This window comes from Amphiura filiformis, chromosome 7 (assembly GCF_039555335.1).
Source record: "Amphiura filiformis chromosome 7, Afil_fr2py, whole genome shotgun sequence".
Classification (NCBI taxonomy): domain Eukaryota; kingdom Metazoa; phylum Echinodermata; class Ophiuroidea; order Amphilepidida; family Amphiuridae; genus Amphiura; species Amphiura filiformis.
The window spans coordinates 40555577-40573436 of NC_092634.1; the positions used below are offsets into that span (position 1 = coordinate 40555577).

At 34.7% G+C, this 17860-nt stretch overlaps 1 protein-coding gene across 2 annotated transcripts in view; it reads left to right on the plus strand.

Annotated features, from left to right (window-relative positions):
• LOC140157164 (organic solute transporter subunit alpha-like) overlaps nucleotides 1–17860 on the plus strand; it is a 40482-nt gene that overhangs the window by 12874 nt on the left and 9748 nt on the right. For both annotated transcript variants that reach the window (XM_072180258.1, XM_072180256.1), the window contains exons 2-5: nucleotides 11588–11748; nucleotides 14557–14630; nucleotides 16168–16323; nucleotides 17485–17596. In XM_072180258.1, coding sequence (XP_072036359.1) covers nucleotides 11588–11748; nucleotides 14557–14630; nucleotides 16168–16323; nucleotides 17485–17596 — 503 coding nt within the window. The remainder of the gene's footprint in view (nucleotides 1–11587; nucleotides 11749–14556; nucleotides 14631–16167; nucleotides 16324–17484; nucleotides 17597–17860) is intronic.

Consider the following 17860-nt stretch of genomic DNA (forward strand, 5'->3'; position numbering starts at 1 on the left):
CCTCTTCAACGTCGTTATACACCAGTCTTTGCTCTATAACCTATTGTACTTTATCCACCTGAAACTTTTGAAAACTACCCCAATAGAAATCCACATCGGGGATTATTAAGAAATTAATCGCCTTTATCCGTGTTATTTTACCCTAGATATATTAACAGATTAGTACAATAAAGATGGTTGATAAGACTTTATTTATTGTTATTAAAATATAAAACTCTCGCTTTTACAGAAAAAACACGACATATGCATACTTTTAAGGTCATTGCCGGGGTTACTGCCCCCTCCCTTTTATGAAATCAGAAATTGTGCATAATGATTGAAAGTAAATCCCTTTTGTATCATAACGCGAATCAAATGATTGTAAACATGTGAAAATAATACATGTTTTGTTAAAATGTTTTTGCGCAGATGTAATGGAATTATTCACATCATGTAGCTTGACTTCTTAACAAGTATTGTATAGCATTATAGCCTATTGTAGCTTTTGGAGTCAATGTTATTGAAAATAATTGTTATGTGGTACAAAGGCAAGCTATACATTTGTATTATTCAAGCCATTTATTTCCTAGTTTCATATACTTAACGAACCAATCAACAACGGCAGGTTCGACATTGGTGCGACAATATTCTTTAGCTAATTATCACGATTAATCCGCTAGTCAAGATAATAATTTTTCAATACTTCTTTTTTATCACGAGTGTCTAACAATGAGCATTATATTAGTTTGTACTTTATATAATTTGGAATCTGTCAGATATAATTAATTAGCATCAACATTTATAATACATTTGAGCTAATACACTCTTAGTTTCTTTTTAAGGATGATCGGATAGCAACGTTTGCTCAGTATTTTTTTGTGGGAAATGAAAGCATATCAGACACATCAAATTGTATTTTGAATATACGAGGAACGTCCTTCTGCTGTTTTGATATCAAACAATTTTGATTTTTTTTAAATTCGCCATATAAATAGAAATTGTGTGGCAAATTATTGAAACCTAATATTTTTATTTTAAATATAACATCTTCATGGATTCCTGATGCCATTATGGCAGAGTACACGGTGTTCTTTTCTCATAATTGTACTTTCTCCTGAATCCATTTAATTGCTCTTTTTTTTATATATAAAAACGACTTTCAATTTTTGTAAAAATTTCCTTAATTTTGGAACTAAATACCAGGCAATGATGTTGTATACTAATTTTTAAGAATGAGAGAAAATTGGCAAATGATTCGGTGGTCTCCTAGTACTAGGGCCAATACAATATCACTTGGTCCAATTATGTAACATTGTCCAGACCCGTTATACCCATCGACTTGGTAAATGTAGTTTAACAATTAGTCTCACTTGGCTTGGTCCACACTTAATTAGTCCAATTCCCACTTAGGATAATTTCCACTTAGGATAATTTCCACTTAGTCCATGTCCCACTTGGACCATTTCTCGCGTGATTCATTCCCACCTGGGCCAATATACCCACTTGGTCCACGTTCCACTTGGGCCAATATACCCACTTGGTCCACGTTCCACTTGGGCCAATTCGCACTTGGTCCACGTCCCACTTGGGCCAATTCGTACTTGGTCCACGTCCCACTTGGGCCAATATACCCACTTGGTCCACGTCCTACTTTGGCCAGTTCCCACTTGGTCCGGGACTTGGTCATCGTCCCACTTGGGCCAATACCCACTTGGTCTACGTCCCACTTGGGCCAATACCCACTTGGTCCACGTCCCACTTGGGCCAATTCGCACTTGGTCGGTCCACGTCCACTAAGTTCCAAAAATGAGTTTGAAAGAAAGTCAAGTCAAGAACATTATTGTTTTAAGATTGTCATACTTATTACGTGTTCTGATTTTAAATGCGCAGTCCCATTAATTTATTCGAATGAGTACAGAGTGTTCAAACGGAAATCCTTGTTTGTTTACATTGCAAGTTGGACTTCATGCATGCCTCCTGCAAACTTCATGAACTTCACGAACAATACATTAAAAGTCAGTCTCAATACATTTTACCATAAACATTCGATTAAGTAGATTTTATGATAAATTCTTGCAGGTGATCGTGAGTGTGGGCCAAGAAGTGAAATAAATTATTTTTTCGTAAACGGTAGATCTTATGCAAAGGTGCCTTTGCGGGGTATAACTTTTCTTCCTCCATTGGGACTAATGTTTACCACGATTAAGATCATTTGCAATTTGCAAACATATTTCCATGGTAACGGCATAACCCTAACTTCTTATGCGTAAAATTAATGATGATTTTTTGAACTTGATAATGAATTAAAAGACCCACGTTGGTAGTAAACATAATACAAGTTGCCATTATCCCCATTTCGGTGTTTGTGCGCATTAAACTTAACAGATTTAGCGCTTAAGGCACAATAGTTTACCGGTAAATCATTAATAAACCCTTAGAAATAGCAGACTGTCAGAAAAACACCGACAACCGACACTGAAAAACAAACAAACCAAAGTATCAATATTCACCGTTCTCTTTCATTATGTTTTTGCGGGATGTGCCTACAACCAACACCATTACACCTAAATCACATCCCTGAACCTGAACCTAACCAGAACCCAACCCTTAGGCCTATATACCTCAAATCCGAACCAACATGACCAATAGCAATTCGGCAATTACATAATGCCCTGGGAGATGGTAAAATTTGGGTATAGGGAAAAGTAATTCTTTTTCAGGTCGAAAGGGGAGGAGAGGGGCCCGGGGAGAGGGGACAAGCAATTTTTGACTTGTTAAAAGGGATCAAGTACTTTTTGGGTAGGCCTATGGGCATTAATGGGTATGCAACTACTATGCATAGAGAAATGCTACGAAAAGTAGTCGAAAACAGTATGTAATCCATTTTATATCCCCGGCTTATACAGTTAGCAGCCTGCACAACCGATTCTTTAGAAATGCTTAGTCGCGCTGAAAGTCGATCGATACATGTTAAAATCAGCACAATTCAGAGATACACCTTTTTGCTATGAAATTAATTTTCTCGGTCAAATATAAAGCAATTTTTTTTTTTTTTTTTTATGTCAGTTAAAAACTTGGGGCTTGTATATATATTTTTTTTACAAATCCTGGTGTTAAAATTAAGCATCAAATTGTGTCTTTTAGTGTGATATTTTTGATTTTTATAGGCCTTCAGTTCGCACGCGAGCTTTTTACGGAATTCATTTTTAGCGTCTCAAACTAATATAGTTTGCTAAAGAAAGATATTTCCCACCTCTGTAAAGCACATCGTGTGGGTCTATATATTATAGTTTTGTTAGAATTTCCGTTTTTATTTTACCCTTTTCCCTCCATACTTCGAAAATGTCTAACTCAGTACTTTTATCTCGAGAGCAACCAACAGAAATAGTCGATATTTCCTTTGTTGTTTATCCAGGTCAATTTTCCATTGAAAGCAAATTGCCCGACCAGCGATTTGGTAGCCCAAATCCCCAATTGAGTGTTCTGGTTAAACATGATCAGTAGGAGCGCTATAGGCCTGGGAATTTCTTTGTTATATTGAAGTTCTAGCAACACTGTAGCCATGCCGGTATTCCTATTAAACCCAGGGATATCGATCCACAATGCTAGTATTAGCCTTAGATTTCACTCGTTGATTTTGAAAAATGGTCAGCCGGCAGTTAAAATAGTGAAATGAAAACGCAAATTCTGACAAAACTATGATCTATCGCTCACGGTGATGTGCGTTAGAAAGTTGGGAAAAATCCTTCATTAGCGAACTATCTTACTTTGAAAAGCTAAAAGGTTGATCCAAAAAAAGGCTCGCGGACAGAGTTTAAGCCTATCAAAATCGAAAATCTTACACTAAATGACTAAATTTCACGCCTAAGTTTAACACTAGAATTTGAAAAAAAAATACAGTATCAAGCACTACAATTTTTCCTGACATTTACTGAAAAAATGAAAATGATTGCTTTTCATTTGGCCGAGAAAATTAATTTTACATCGAAAAGGTGTAACTAAAAATTTAGCTCATTTCAACACCAAATTCGATCGTTTGTATTGCCTCATTAAATGACTGAGTGAGCCTTGCCAAACAAAAGAATCGGTTGTGCAGGCTGCTAACTGTATATCATGTTAAGTCAAGTGAATACAATGTAGGGGTCTATACATTAATAATAATATCCCCAATCAAAATGTCGCTTTGTTGAAGTTTGGGCATTTATTTCTTTATATACGAATCATCTATTTTAAAATCTAACTCTGTTGACTTACCGGTACTATTTTGCCCTGAAATTTTGCAACTTTGCGGTTTTTCTCGATTTGTATTCAACATTTATTCTTACACATATGAATTTGAGGACTACTTCTCAACGTTATTGTTCTGTGTGATATATTTCAAGCTCAAGGCTACGAGATCTAAAATATAAAAAGCCAATTTTCCCTTTATATTCGATTGAACGGTTGTCGCGGTCGTGGTATAGGAGTGTGTCATAATTGACTTTTAAATAGACACAATAATTCGGTGACCCGGCGTAGGAGTACATTTAAAATGGATGCAATTTTAAACATATTAGTTTAACTTTAATATAAAGCGTATTTTAGACGACCTTGTTAAACCAGATTTGAAGCAATTTAGATATTAAATATATTTCTTTGATACAATGTTACAAATTACACACGCTAAAGTGGTTCAATTTGTTCTCTGCAGAACTTTTAAAGTTTAATAACGGTTCAACAACAAATTTGGTATAACGTTTTCAACACAATTTTACATCTGAACTTCAGAGGCCGATTTTGATCTCCAGAATGTTTATGAGGCATGCATTATTTTCAGTATTAAATGTGGTATTTGAACCCTATATGATCTCAACATAATTGGACATATTCCCCAATTTCTGGTCAAACTTTGACTTTTTGATTTCAAGAGTCCAGATTATCCAGATTCAAATATAGGCCTACTTGTTGACGAGTGTATTATTTTAGTTCATGATTTAGCAAAATGCATATGGCATATGGACAAAATAGGATGGGGCGAAATGGTCATTACATGATATAGGCCATCTGTAGCTGTAGGCCTATATAGGCCTAGTATATTCATTGAATAATTTATCATGTTCATAGGCTTAGGACCCGTGGGCTGGGGGGGGGACTCAGCCCCCTCAATAATTTTGGTGCGGGGTTGGAATACCTTTCAGCCCCCCCATAATCCTAGGTGACGTTAAAAAATTGTGATAAAATAGGTGTTTGTGACCTATATTTTGCAAAATGTTCTGACTTCCAGTGAGGAAACCCCCTTCGGGCACCCCCTCTCATGGCCCACCAAACTTTTTTCACTTTTCAGCCCCTCCAATGTTGGAAATCTTCCTAAGCCAATGATGTTTATATCGCGTTCGAAAGTTTGCTTATATCGTAATGCCGCACTACTATTATGTCAAAGTTAGTTTTCGAATTTAATTTTAGATACAGTTTTCACTAAATAGGCCTGTGTTATGGCTGTTTCGATATCATGTTATACCAATGATACCAATGAACCGTGAACTTCAAAAACGTGACAACAGTCATGAACGAAACATTACTTTTGCAACACTTGGATGACGATAGGCCTGCTGCCAAAAACGCACGCACTGCAAATTGTAAAATAAAGGAAAATAATAGTAAAATGATAATAAAAAATGAATCATCATGATCATAGGTTAACATACTTTTGAATAAACAAAAACTCAAACAATGACTTGATTTTGCTTGGAATCAGCATAATTGAACTGAAATGGGTAAATGGTAATAAGTATTAATCATGATCAAAAGATAAAATGTTTACAGAATATGACGGATAGACCATGCAGATGTTTACGCCAACTTTGTTTACGCCCTAATGACAACTGATAGAATCAAAGCAGAAAAAGTTTAATTTAGATGTCATCTGTTATCTGTTAGTGTTACTTTATCATGTTTATCACGTACGAAAAGTACTAAAGAAAAAATACTTGAATAAGACCGTAAAGAACATAATGTTTTGGTTATCGTCCAGAGGATTTTCATGAATTGGTGAGCGAGGGTGTTTTCCGTTTTTTTCCCTTAATGTATAAAATTAACATGTAGTTTTAGGTCTCCAACAGTGCTCGAGTAAAGAAGGAGTCCCCTTTTCATTTCTTTTTTTTTTTTGTGAGATTCTGAGGGACAAACCCTTTCGACTTTAGAGGCTTTTAGAATACCACAAAGAGACTTGGAAATTATCCTTGTTCTGTATAATAATTTTTTTTATGTATTAAGTGTTCCTAAAGCATTCCAAAGTCTAAATATTTTGAAAAATCTATACTACTACTAATAATAATAAAATCACAAATCCCAGAAATCGAACCTGGGAACGACAATCAAAACATTATTTTTTTCGGCCTAATACGTCCACAAACTTCACCAAACCCAATCAGCATGTCGAAACTTACATGCACTTTTAATCCTGAAATGATAGGAAGTACATGCTGTATGATTAACAAATATGTCTCTTTTTAAATGTTTCCGACACGCTTTTGTCAGATGTATAAAGGTTTTTGAGATTCAAGCACCACTTTATTAACCTCGGTAATTATGTTCTTTCAAGCTTGTCCCTAAATGCCACACTTCTATATCAGTCTGATCGGTGTCACTTCTGTATGACCGACTATCATAATTATATTAATTACTTGAATGGCTTCATTCATTCTTAATTCTTCCCTATTCAAAATGTTGCTACTGTATCAGTCTTTATTCCATTCATGAAAATCATGTATAATTATAGGTTAAGGTCAAAAAACGTATTTTCTATTATATTATATCTTAGAGAGGATTTTGAACTTCACCCTTGGCAAAAGTTGAGAGTGTCAAATGCCTGAAATGACGTGACCCATTATGGATACGGTCAGGAAGTACAGGTGTTGAAAAGGTGATCAAGAAAGGGCCGAAATCCGGACTAAATATTAAAACAGTCTTGTAACTTTCTTTAGGAAAACACACCTGATCTACTCGATCAGAGTTATAGCACAACGCAAAGGACATCACAAATCGTTTTGGAAAAGAAAATTGTAAAAGATTAGAACTGCCATGGTTGTCAGAAAACGTTTAAATATCGAGTTGTTTTTATATAATAAAGAGTATAAATAAAACATTCGAATTTTGTTTTTGAAAACTTGATGTTATTTAGGTAACATTTTGACAACATTTTCTAGTATAGTTTTAGTTTTCTCATTTAATGTTATATGAGTATTAACTGAAAAAACGTTTTAAAACATTTTTTTAAATTATTTTGCTGAGATCATGCATAAAAGTTTTGGATTCAAACATGAAAACCAGTCTTACCAAAGGGATGATTCCAAATGCTGAACTTTCTAATTGTCACTATACTGTAAAAACTCGATAGTTAGCACGTGTGCTTACTATCGAGCGTTTTTAAAACATGCGAACATGAAAAGCCAAAGAGTTTTGAGCAAATCATCGATACACATAGTTATATATACGAGCAAGTAAATCTGCAAATGTGTGTCTCAACCGCATTATCTCAGTTGCATGGTAAAGCGCTGGACTCAATTTCATGTTTTCAAAAGCGCTTGATATAGTAAGCACATTATGCTAACTATCGAGTTTTTACGGTATATTGGCTGTTAATCATTCCGCGTCTCTTTGAAGTGCAAGTGCATACATTTTCTACAAAATCGTAATAGTAAAGAAATTAAATAAAATTTGATCGGAGAAATTGACGTTAAAATTAATGGTCCAACAAAAGCTGATCCTTTCCTATACCAACATTTTCTTAAATTTCATGAATAGTTTCTATTGTCAGAAAAAAATATTATTACGAGTACAAATTGCAACTTTCAATTTCAAAGCATATTAGATATTATCAAAACAAACTATAATGTTTAAATACCTAAATATAATAAATAATTCAGGAAATCTGTCACAACGTTCAACTTACAGTCCGTTACACATGTACCTTGGATCGAAAGTGAGAAAAAAAATTAGAACATTTTCACTAAAATTAATAGGAATGGAATGTGTATACTTTAACAAAAGTGCCATGTTGCAGGTAATATGCCCTTTTGTAATTGTGATAATAAGCTATAATAATAATAATAATAACAAACAACAACAACGACAACAACAACGACAACAACAACAACGACAACAACAACAGCAACAACAATAATAATAATAATAATAATAATTACAGCAACAAACAAAAAACACGTAAAGCCTTGGCGAATTGTGGAGTGTTTTGTTGTAAAATAACAGGTTTCTCTCTATTCAAGTATTTCAGTAAATTTTGTGGGGAAGTATTGTATTATATTTAGCATGCAGTAGTTTGATAGTGAACTTACAACATACTGTGTCACATGCCATCCAGCCCTGCTGCAACCTGATTTCAGGTGAGCATATAAACAACAAGATTTAAGGTGACGATGATACAGGTTCTCACACAATATCTGTAGTCAATAGAAAAAGTAGTCTGGAGTGGTCTTCTGCAATTTTTTGCCACTTGGCTTTTATCTTGTTCCTTTGATATCCGCGATATTAAAAGCTGCAATAGGGAACACCTCTTCCCCTCGCCCACCATACAAGTATAATACTCCCTAGGCCTATATGGTGGGATTGGCGGACAAAGTACCTTTGTATCGGTCAGTATCACTTAAAACTCCCGATTTTTCTAGCATGTTAACACAATTACCCAGGAAAAGTATCTACGCAGGTAGGCTAACCCCATAGTGTTATGAATTTGACCAATAATAAGAATACGATGTCACAATCAGATATATTCAGCTGTGTTCCTGTCATAATAATGCATGATATGATTCAATCAGGGATTTGGAAATAACACAACTTTTTGAACATGGTGATTTTCAGTATATACCATTTATGTTCAATTCGTTTTTGTTGTTTTCTCGAACTTGTTAATATTAATGCGTGCGGAAACACACTGTAGGAGCTTGTAGGTATACTGGTGGGATGTACTAGCACCACAAATACGACTTTTTGCAAGACTTTTAAAATGAGCCAATGCTAAACTAAATTTATCAAAGACCTAAGGAGATCAGCAAAACATTAGATTAAGAACATAATTTTTGTGATGAAATACTAGTTGGTAAATTGTGTTTAACATGCTACGTTAGTACATTCTGCATTCTGCCATTCCGTTCACAATTTGTGAGTTATATAAGTGAGTTCATATATCACATCTACATGTACAATGTAGATCCACATTACAAATTTCAATGTAACACACACACACCATTAAAATGGAGCAACATAATCATTACCGGATGCTAAACGTCATAAGATTTTATCTCTTAAAGTACATGATTCTGTTCACTTGGAATTAAACTCATGATGTGACGCCACGCCCATACCGACCCTTTTCTATTTTATTTCATTTTAATAGCTTTTTTCACTTATTTTCAATTCTTTGAATCATAATGCTACCATTTCAAGTTTCAAACCGCAAGCTAGGGCATCGACACGGCAATGTAGTATGTTGGGCCCAGATTGTATTATTCAACATTTCATTCTTGTATCCATCACTTTTTGTATCGCAATCTTGAGAAAGCGACCGAAGGCGACAGTGGAAACACCTTTGTTCCATATGAGTAACAGTAAGAGGGCAAAGAAGAAAGATTTGCTTCCGATTTTGGGATTTCTTCCAAGTACACCAAACATTACTGGAAAGAAAATAAAGCCTTTTATGTATAAAAAAAAAGCCTGTAGCTGTATATGATATTGGCATAAAATTCAGAATCACATGCACCTTGATATTGCAAAATAAAATGTATTATTAGAAACGAAGAACATGTAAATCAAAATAAAGCTTTTTGGTTGCCAAGAATGAGATTAGAAACTTGAGAATACTCTCGTAAAAAGACGAGCAAAATTTTGGAGTGTATAGTTCTGAACTTCTGATAGAAACCATTCCGACTCCGAAAGGAGTGAAATATTCCTTCTTTAATCATTTTGGGTGGACATGGGCAAGTTAGGTACCATAGAGCCTCGCAGCCCCATTAACTTTAATTCCCCTCCCCAAATGTTCTGGAGCCTATGAAAGGGGATTAATCTCAGAAATAAATGTACGAAATCTATGCATCGCACATTTTACCGCGAGGTACCCCAGATCACAATCTAACCTCTTGTAAGAGAGTATGTTCAAAGGAGAGTTTCTTAAATAATATTTGCGAGTTAGCCACCCATAAAAAGACTTTCATTTTGTACAAAACTACAAATAAAAAAACTATACAAAAAAGAAAAAGAAAGAAAACAACAACAACAACAACAACAACAACAACAACAGTAGGCAAACCTCACGACCAATTACCAAATACTTCTGATTGTAATTTTAAGAATAACCTGGCAAGTAACTAATTGTTTTTATTGGACATAGCACTATATTGGTCAGTTGTTTACACAACTCCAAATTTCGCTCAAAGTCATATTTATATTGTCTGTAAAATCTCAAAAAAAAGAAGACTATTATTATTAGAGTTGAAGTATATAGGTTAGTATTTAGTCTCGCCATAATTCTATTCAGGTGCTTATTAGTTCTGGCTGGTTGATATTTTACCAATCTACCCATAGAAATGAACTTTTGGGAAAGTTTTGTAAAGTTCTTCGTACCAGTTGATACGAGAAATGTTCATCCATTGACCGGACAAAATTGTATTTGTGTACCCATTGATTTATTTATGAAATAGTAAAGTAATCCGTAGATATTTATTTGTCACGATTACTACTCTTATTTACTTTATTTTAAAAAAAATCCCTGTCATTCAGTTAATTTGGTTTAAATCATGTTTTACGTTAACTTAAAACAATGAATTACCTCAATTATTTAAAAATTATGTTCTCTGCAAGCAAGCTTTTGAAATACAATATCCCGTAAACTACCAACTGTTGAAGATTGTTTCATTTATTACCACAATTCCAGGGAAAGATTTTCCTTTTCTTACTTTAGATTTTACTTTAATAAGCTTGTTCCTATTAAAATTGAACAATTGCTCGTTCTGTATTCTTAAATGCGACCGTGGGTTTTGGTTGTTTTGAATAGATGTGGGCCAGGGGCTAATGTATTTTTTTTATATTTCGTCATTTCACAAATCCGCCCATTTTGGCCCCCGGCGATATGCAAAATGTCGTTGGTAGCAACATAAAAGCGGATAAGAAGTTGTTGAAATGGACTAATGCAGGCGTCAAATGGAATCTTGAACCTACCCTCCTCAAACCCTTCACCTTGGTTCAAAGTTCAACTTCTGTCCAAAAATATTTGTTCAAAACTCACCATAAGACAATCTATCAGGATTCACCTGACCTGTGAGTGTAGGTTCCCCAGCAGAAAGATTAGACATATTTTCGCCAACAAATTGTGAAGGTTTGAGGAGGGTAGATATTCCGTTTGACGTCTGCATAAATTGAGAGAAGTTTTACGACAATCGCTTTTAGTATTGTAAGAAACATAATCCTGGTTTACTAATCCGGATATGACATTTTCAAATCACATGTCATTTTATGATTTTCAATATTATTTTACAACAACTTAATTAACAATTGTTCTTGTGATATTGAACCAGCTTGTTAAATTTTCTTTGTTTTTTTGTTTGCTTGTTTCCTCCAGTAATGTCCTCCAGCCAGTGGACATTGGCGCTCCTCATAGTCTGCAGCATCCTCGCCGGTGCGTGTCTTTTAATCTACGTTGAAACCATCATGTTCATTTTACTCAGATTACCGTATGGCACTCGACGAGGGTTTCTCATCTTTCTTCTTGGCTGTTTCCCGGTAAGATTTTGGAAGTCTTAACAAAAACTTTAACTTACAAAACAAAGTAAATACACTTAAAAAGAAAATTAATGTATGTGGAGACTTTTTGTGACTCGTGTCATTCACCTTCGACTTTCCATTGTATAGGCCTATCTTGTATACAGAATCAGAAAATGTTAATGCTCTCAAGAGTTTTTTTCCTTGAAAATCGTGAGTAGAAAAAAACCAGTAGTAAGACATAAAAGATACCTATGAATTCAAAGAGATAGTTAATGTTCTGCGTGCTAGCCATGCGCTTTAATGGAAAAAGTTAAAGTTTTGAAATATTTTCTCAAAATATCAAGAGCTATCTTTGAATCAATACTATAGGCTTATTTGTACTCATTTTAATGCATTTTTCATACTGATTCAAAATATGATCATGAAAATTTACCTTTCTGAAATTTTTGAATTTTTGAAATGTTTTGAAACTTGTCGTCTGCATGCAGTCGACACCCGCGTGAAGAGAGTTGATACTATAGAAGGACCGTAGTGAATTATACCAGACGAATGACATGAATGAGGCAACATACAATTATTTTACGGATATTAACGTAATCATGGTGATAGGGGACGGACACCATGACATAAGTTGTAGTTCCTGACTTCCATGAATATGACACACAAACTCACGGCACACAAAATAGTAAAATACTGATGTTTATGTAGTATATTTTGAGTCAATTTTCTCGAAGCTACATGTTTTAAAAAAAACGATCTCATGAAATGTAATAAATAATATTGATTAGGATAATTTATATTAATTTTTCAATATATAATCTTCACACACTTGTGGATTTATCCCTTTTACATTTTTGTGGCCCAAATTTAGTAAAATGTGGCAAAAGTAATTGCGAACTCTAATCTGGCTACCAGTATCTGGCTACATCTATGATTAATGGTCCATTGTGCGTCATAGAGGACCAACCAATTAAATAAGATGAAATTAAGGAGTAACATTAATGCCACCAAAGTGACGAAACTATCATACAACCTTGAAACCACACACATGAATATATTTTATATAAGAAAATTATGATCTCATTCATATACAAAAGCTTTAACTCACTTTTTAGTAGACTGTGATTTGTAAAGAAAAGATTTTCGAAAAGAATAGTCCATTTTTATGTTAAGTACCATTCAAGAATCAAGAATGACTCACACAATGGACGCCAATGTTGCTGAAGTACCCTCAGCTTACTCACGGTTTACATTACGCATTTGAAAGCATTCTTCATCCAGCCACAGAAGTCCCTCTTTCAACACCGCCTATTTTCCTGTGTCCATTGTATTATCATAACACAAATATATTATTCATTTCTCAGACGCAGTTGTTGGCTGAGATTTACATTTAGTTAAGATAAACGACCTTCATATCTGGTCGTTGACTTCCAAATTTGGACTAAATAATAATATTTGTTCTGTTTAGAGAATCTTTTAAAAACGCCGCTCAAGATCAATGTCCATTAACATCAAAGAATTTAAAGTAGTTTTTGACTTCATTGTTAGTAATGTGTACACGAATTTACCAAAGCGGTCATTGGTACATGGTGTTAAGTTAAAATGAATTCGAGCAGAGAAGAAGTCAATCTGTAAGCCTTATACATGGATATTGCTCCCCTTGAATTGCTCTTGACTATATTGATGCAGCGAGTATATACTAAATAAATATAGTAAATTTGATCAACTTCTTAAGAAGCATTTTGTATTATGTAAAACACATTCCACAAGTTCCACTGCAGGTTTTAAGCATGAATTGGATATAGACGAGGACGTGCATTCTAAACATTTCTGAGGTTTACCTTCCAATTTGGAAATTATATTATCGTATTCATAAAAGCTTATCCAACATGTCCAAAAGAAGGATCAGACCGGCTTGATTAAATCTTATTAAGCTAATAATGAGATCATTGGTTCGAGTTGCTGGTCAGCTTTCCTATTAATCCAGATTTGCTCATGTTTGAGGTCAATTGTAGTCCATGCAAGATTTATGAAATACAACTTTCGGGAAAACTTTATATTCTATTTTGAAGTCAATAATTATGAATTGTTACATTTGCACCGACTTACAAAGTTTATGCAAATTATTATTATTATTTATGAAGATTTTTTAATAATGTACACGTTGGTACATGGTTTTAAGTTCAAATGAATTCAAGCAGAGAAGAAGTCAATCTGTAATATGGATTTGTTCTTGACCATCTTGAAGCAGCGGACATACTAAATAAATATAGTAAATTTGATCAACTTCTTAAGAAACATTTTGTATTGTATAAAACACATTCCACAAGTTCCATTGCAAGTTTTAAGCATGAATGGATGCAGACGAGGGTGTGCATTCTAAACATTGTTTAGGTTAAAGCCAGCGCCTTCCAAGTAGCTCCCCAAGTCATTGACTGTGATTTGGAAATTATTATCGAATTCATAAGCTTTATCCAACATGTCCAAAAGAAGGATCAGACCGGCTTGATTAAATCTGATTAAGCTAATAATGAGATCATTGGTTCGAGTTGCTGGTCAACTTGTATAAGAAACGTGCATTCCCTATTAATCCAGATTTGCACATGTTTGAGGTTATTGTAGTCCATGCAAGCATTATGAAATAAAAACTATTTTGAAGTCATATGAATTGTTATATTTGCACCGACTTAAAGTGTATGTAAAGCATTCATTAGTTCATGGTCATAATATAGGTATTATTTTTGAAGATATAATGTGTTAATGAAAATCTTACCGATGATTAATTAATAACACACAATCCATTCTTATTCTTCCATTATGATGCAGGTATTTTCCTTGACATCCATCTTAAGTATCTATTTCCCAAGAGCAACACTGATGGCAGAATTCGCGGCCAGTGCGTAAGTAGTACAATCATTACATCTTTAACTAAGGGTAGACGAGGTATTGTTGATCGAAGCAGCCAAAAACTTTTCATTTTCATTACTTCATTTTCATTATCTAAATCAATATATTATTGAAAAATAACACTTTGATATTTTGCAAAAGTTCATTCTACAAATCATATACTTTGAAAACTTGCTTGATTTATTCTTGTTAATAGTTATGTACGTCTTACAAAAGTGTTGTTGTTTCAACCCTCTTTACAACATAACTCAAGAACCACATGACCTACAAAAGTATATCTGTGACTGTGATATTAGAATTCTTCTGCACACTGGCTATGAAAGCTCACTACCATTCGCAAGATGCTGTGAACTACCAAATCGCAACAGTTTTAAACCTTAACGCATCAAAACTTCTATACAATACATAAAAATACAACAAACAAACACACAAACCATCCCGGGCAAACCATGGAAGAAAGAGATGCACAAACCAAAAGTAAAACGAATTAAAGGTGGGCGGTCGATTGTATTAAAGGTGGGTGGTCCGATGTAACACAGGTGTTTTCTACTTCACATATTAGAGACCCATCACACTCAAACATTCTTATTCCAAGTTTTGAGTTGAGTTAATCCATCGCTTTGGATTCTATAGGCAATTTGAGAATGCGTATCACAATAGCCTACCCCATAGAATAATACACATCTTCCGGTGGTAATCACCAAATTACCATGCTTTTGTATATACTGCCTATTAATGAAACACATTTGAGCCCCCAAATTTCACTGATGTTATGAGAAAAATATGAGCTTCCACTTGATACTAAAACTTGTATTTCACTACCAAAACTGAAATTTTGAAAGGGGGATTTTATTCGGGTCACACACCTTTAAAAACACGAAACAAACAAACAAACAACCGTAAGGGTAGACATGCATTAGAGAAGTCCCGGGGAGAAAAATGATACCTCTACATCAGATTATAAACATAACACGATGCTAATGGGCGGTGTCTTTATCGTACCCAAAGGCCATTCATAGATCTTGTGAGGCGGTGCTCATAATTTTGATGAAAATATGACCCGATTGGTATTTTGCATGCAATGTCAAGACGTAAAGTTTTCATTGATAATGGTTGAGCATCAAAATTCAACATACAAAGATCCACATAAGTTGTAGAGTACTATCATTGTACAACAAGTCATAAGCTATATACATTCTGGACATTTCAAGAGTATCCAATGTATTTGCATTTGGAAGAGGCATGCTTTTCAATAAACATCAAAATTGATGGGTACCAATAATTTTGATACAGTTTGTAGATAACGAAAGCTCCCTCCCGTCATACGCGTCATAGCCTCGTTAGTGTATAAAAAGAATTTAGTTCAAACTTGGTTTGAAATACGTCGAAAATTGCACCCATACCGAGTTAATTAACAATAATTCGCAACAATCTAGCTGCATTGGACTATTTCCGTATAACAAGTTTAAGTATTTGTTTTGTATAATAAAAATATTATTTGTCTGTACGTTTTCTTCTTTTTGTTATCAGTTATCTTGCCGTCTGCGTGTACACATTCATCTTACTGATTGTCAATTATTTTGGTGGTTATGAAAATATGCTGAAAATACTTCATGAAGAGCGGTTTTCATTGGCCCAAGCACCCTGCTGCTGCTGTAGATGTCTGCCCGAGGTTGCACTGACCAAGTAAGCTATATGCTCTGGTAATCAAGCAGATAATGGACCACAATGGCCTCATCCCAATGGCATAGTTCAATAACCTCAATTAAACAATCAGTGCAAAATTAGACCTCAAGTTGCAGAGTATGAGTTTTTGTACCCAAATTTTCAAAGGTCATTCAATGAATGTACAAATGTATTGGGGTTAAAGAACTGTGTCCTGACAGATGAGCATGTTGTGGATCCTAGTGTGAAGAATCCTTTCAACAAAAGAGCCGATAACACGTTGTTTTAAAGAGTTGAACTTGAGCCACGTTATTGTGTGTGCCGACTATAAATGTACTTTTTTCCGACAAGACAAGTTTCATTGAACTATCTCTGGCCCCTGGAATCATCTTAAAAACTGTAGATAAATGCAGCTTATGTCACAAATAAACAGACAAGAGTTCTAGTACCACAACTTTGGTAGCAGTGTACGCTTTCCATTTCCTGCATGCTTTCTCGCGGAGAATGAAATTTAGGCACGATTAGAGAAGGGATGGACAGTAAAATGAGTAAATGGTGATGCTATTGCCAAATGCCCTTTTCCTTTTTAAAAAGACAAGTTTAATAAGTTTCATTAAACTATCTCTAGGCCCTTTTATAAATTAGGAAATCTGGAATAATTCTGAAGAAGCCATCGGCCAAGATGGCGAAAGTCTAAAAACAGTGTGAATAATTTTGGATTTGTCAATCAGAAAAGCTATTCAAATCTGGAATCATTTTTAAATGACACCCTTTTACTCTTACTCTGTTAAAGGCGACATTGGATTTAAAGTGGTAGATTTTGCACCTTATGAAACAAAACAATAGACAATTAAGCGTGCGATTGTATTACTGAAATTCTGGGGCCAGTGTACACTTTCCACTTCCTGGTTTCTCGCGTAGAATGGAATTTCGGGAAAGTTGGATAAGAAGTTCAAAGTATAAGTCATGATGATATTGCTGATGTCGTATCTTTGACCTATTCGGTAATCGCCAATATGCACAAATTATGGAACTCAGGAGCCATGTTCCAGCAAAATTGAGCAAATTTGTAGGGAAATCTTGTGTAGTATATGTTCCTAGAAAATTAAATATTTTCCACACATGATAATCGACCTGCAGGATTTGCTAACAGATTTGTACCTCGGCATGTTTACATTTCAGGAAGACTTTTCACAGAGCACGTATAATGGTAATGCAGATGACAGTGGTTCGACCTGTAGCTCTCTTTATTTCAGCCATCTTGTGGACGGACGGCCTTGTGGCAATGTGTTTTGTAAGATTTTCAAATTTTGCTTGTAATTTATATAATGTGATTAGATTACATTTAATTGTGTGTGGAGTGGAGGGGGTGTGTGGGGTACGTGTGTGGTATGTGAGTAAAACGGGCATCACAACCGTCTTCGCTTGCGGAGACATTATCATGCCTTATGTAAAAGGGTGCTCTTTCCATTACCGGCAATGCCATACATCAGTACATTACTATAACTTACTGAAATTTGCGCGTTATATCTTTCCTTCAGGATTAAGCCTCACATTA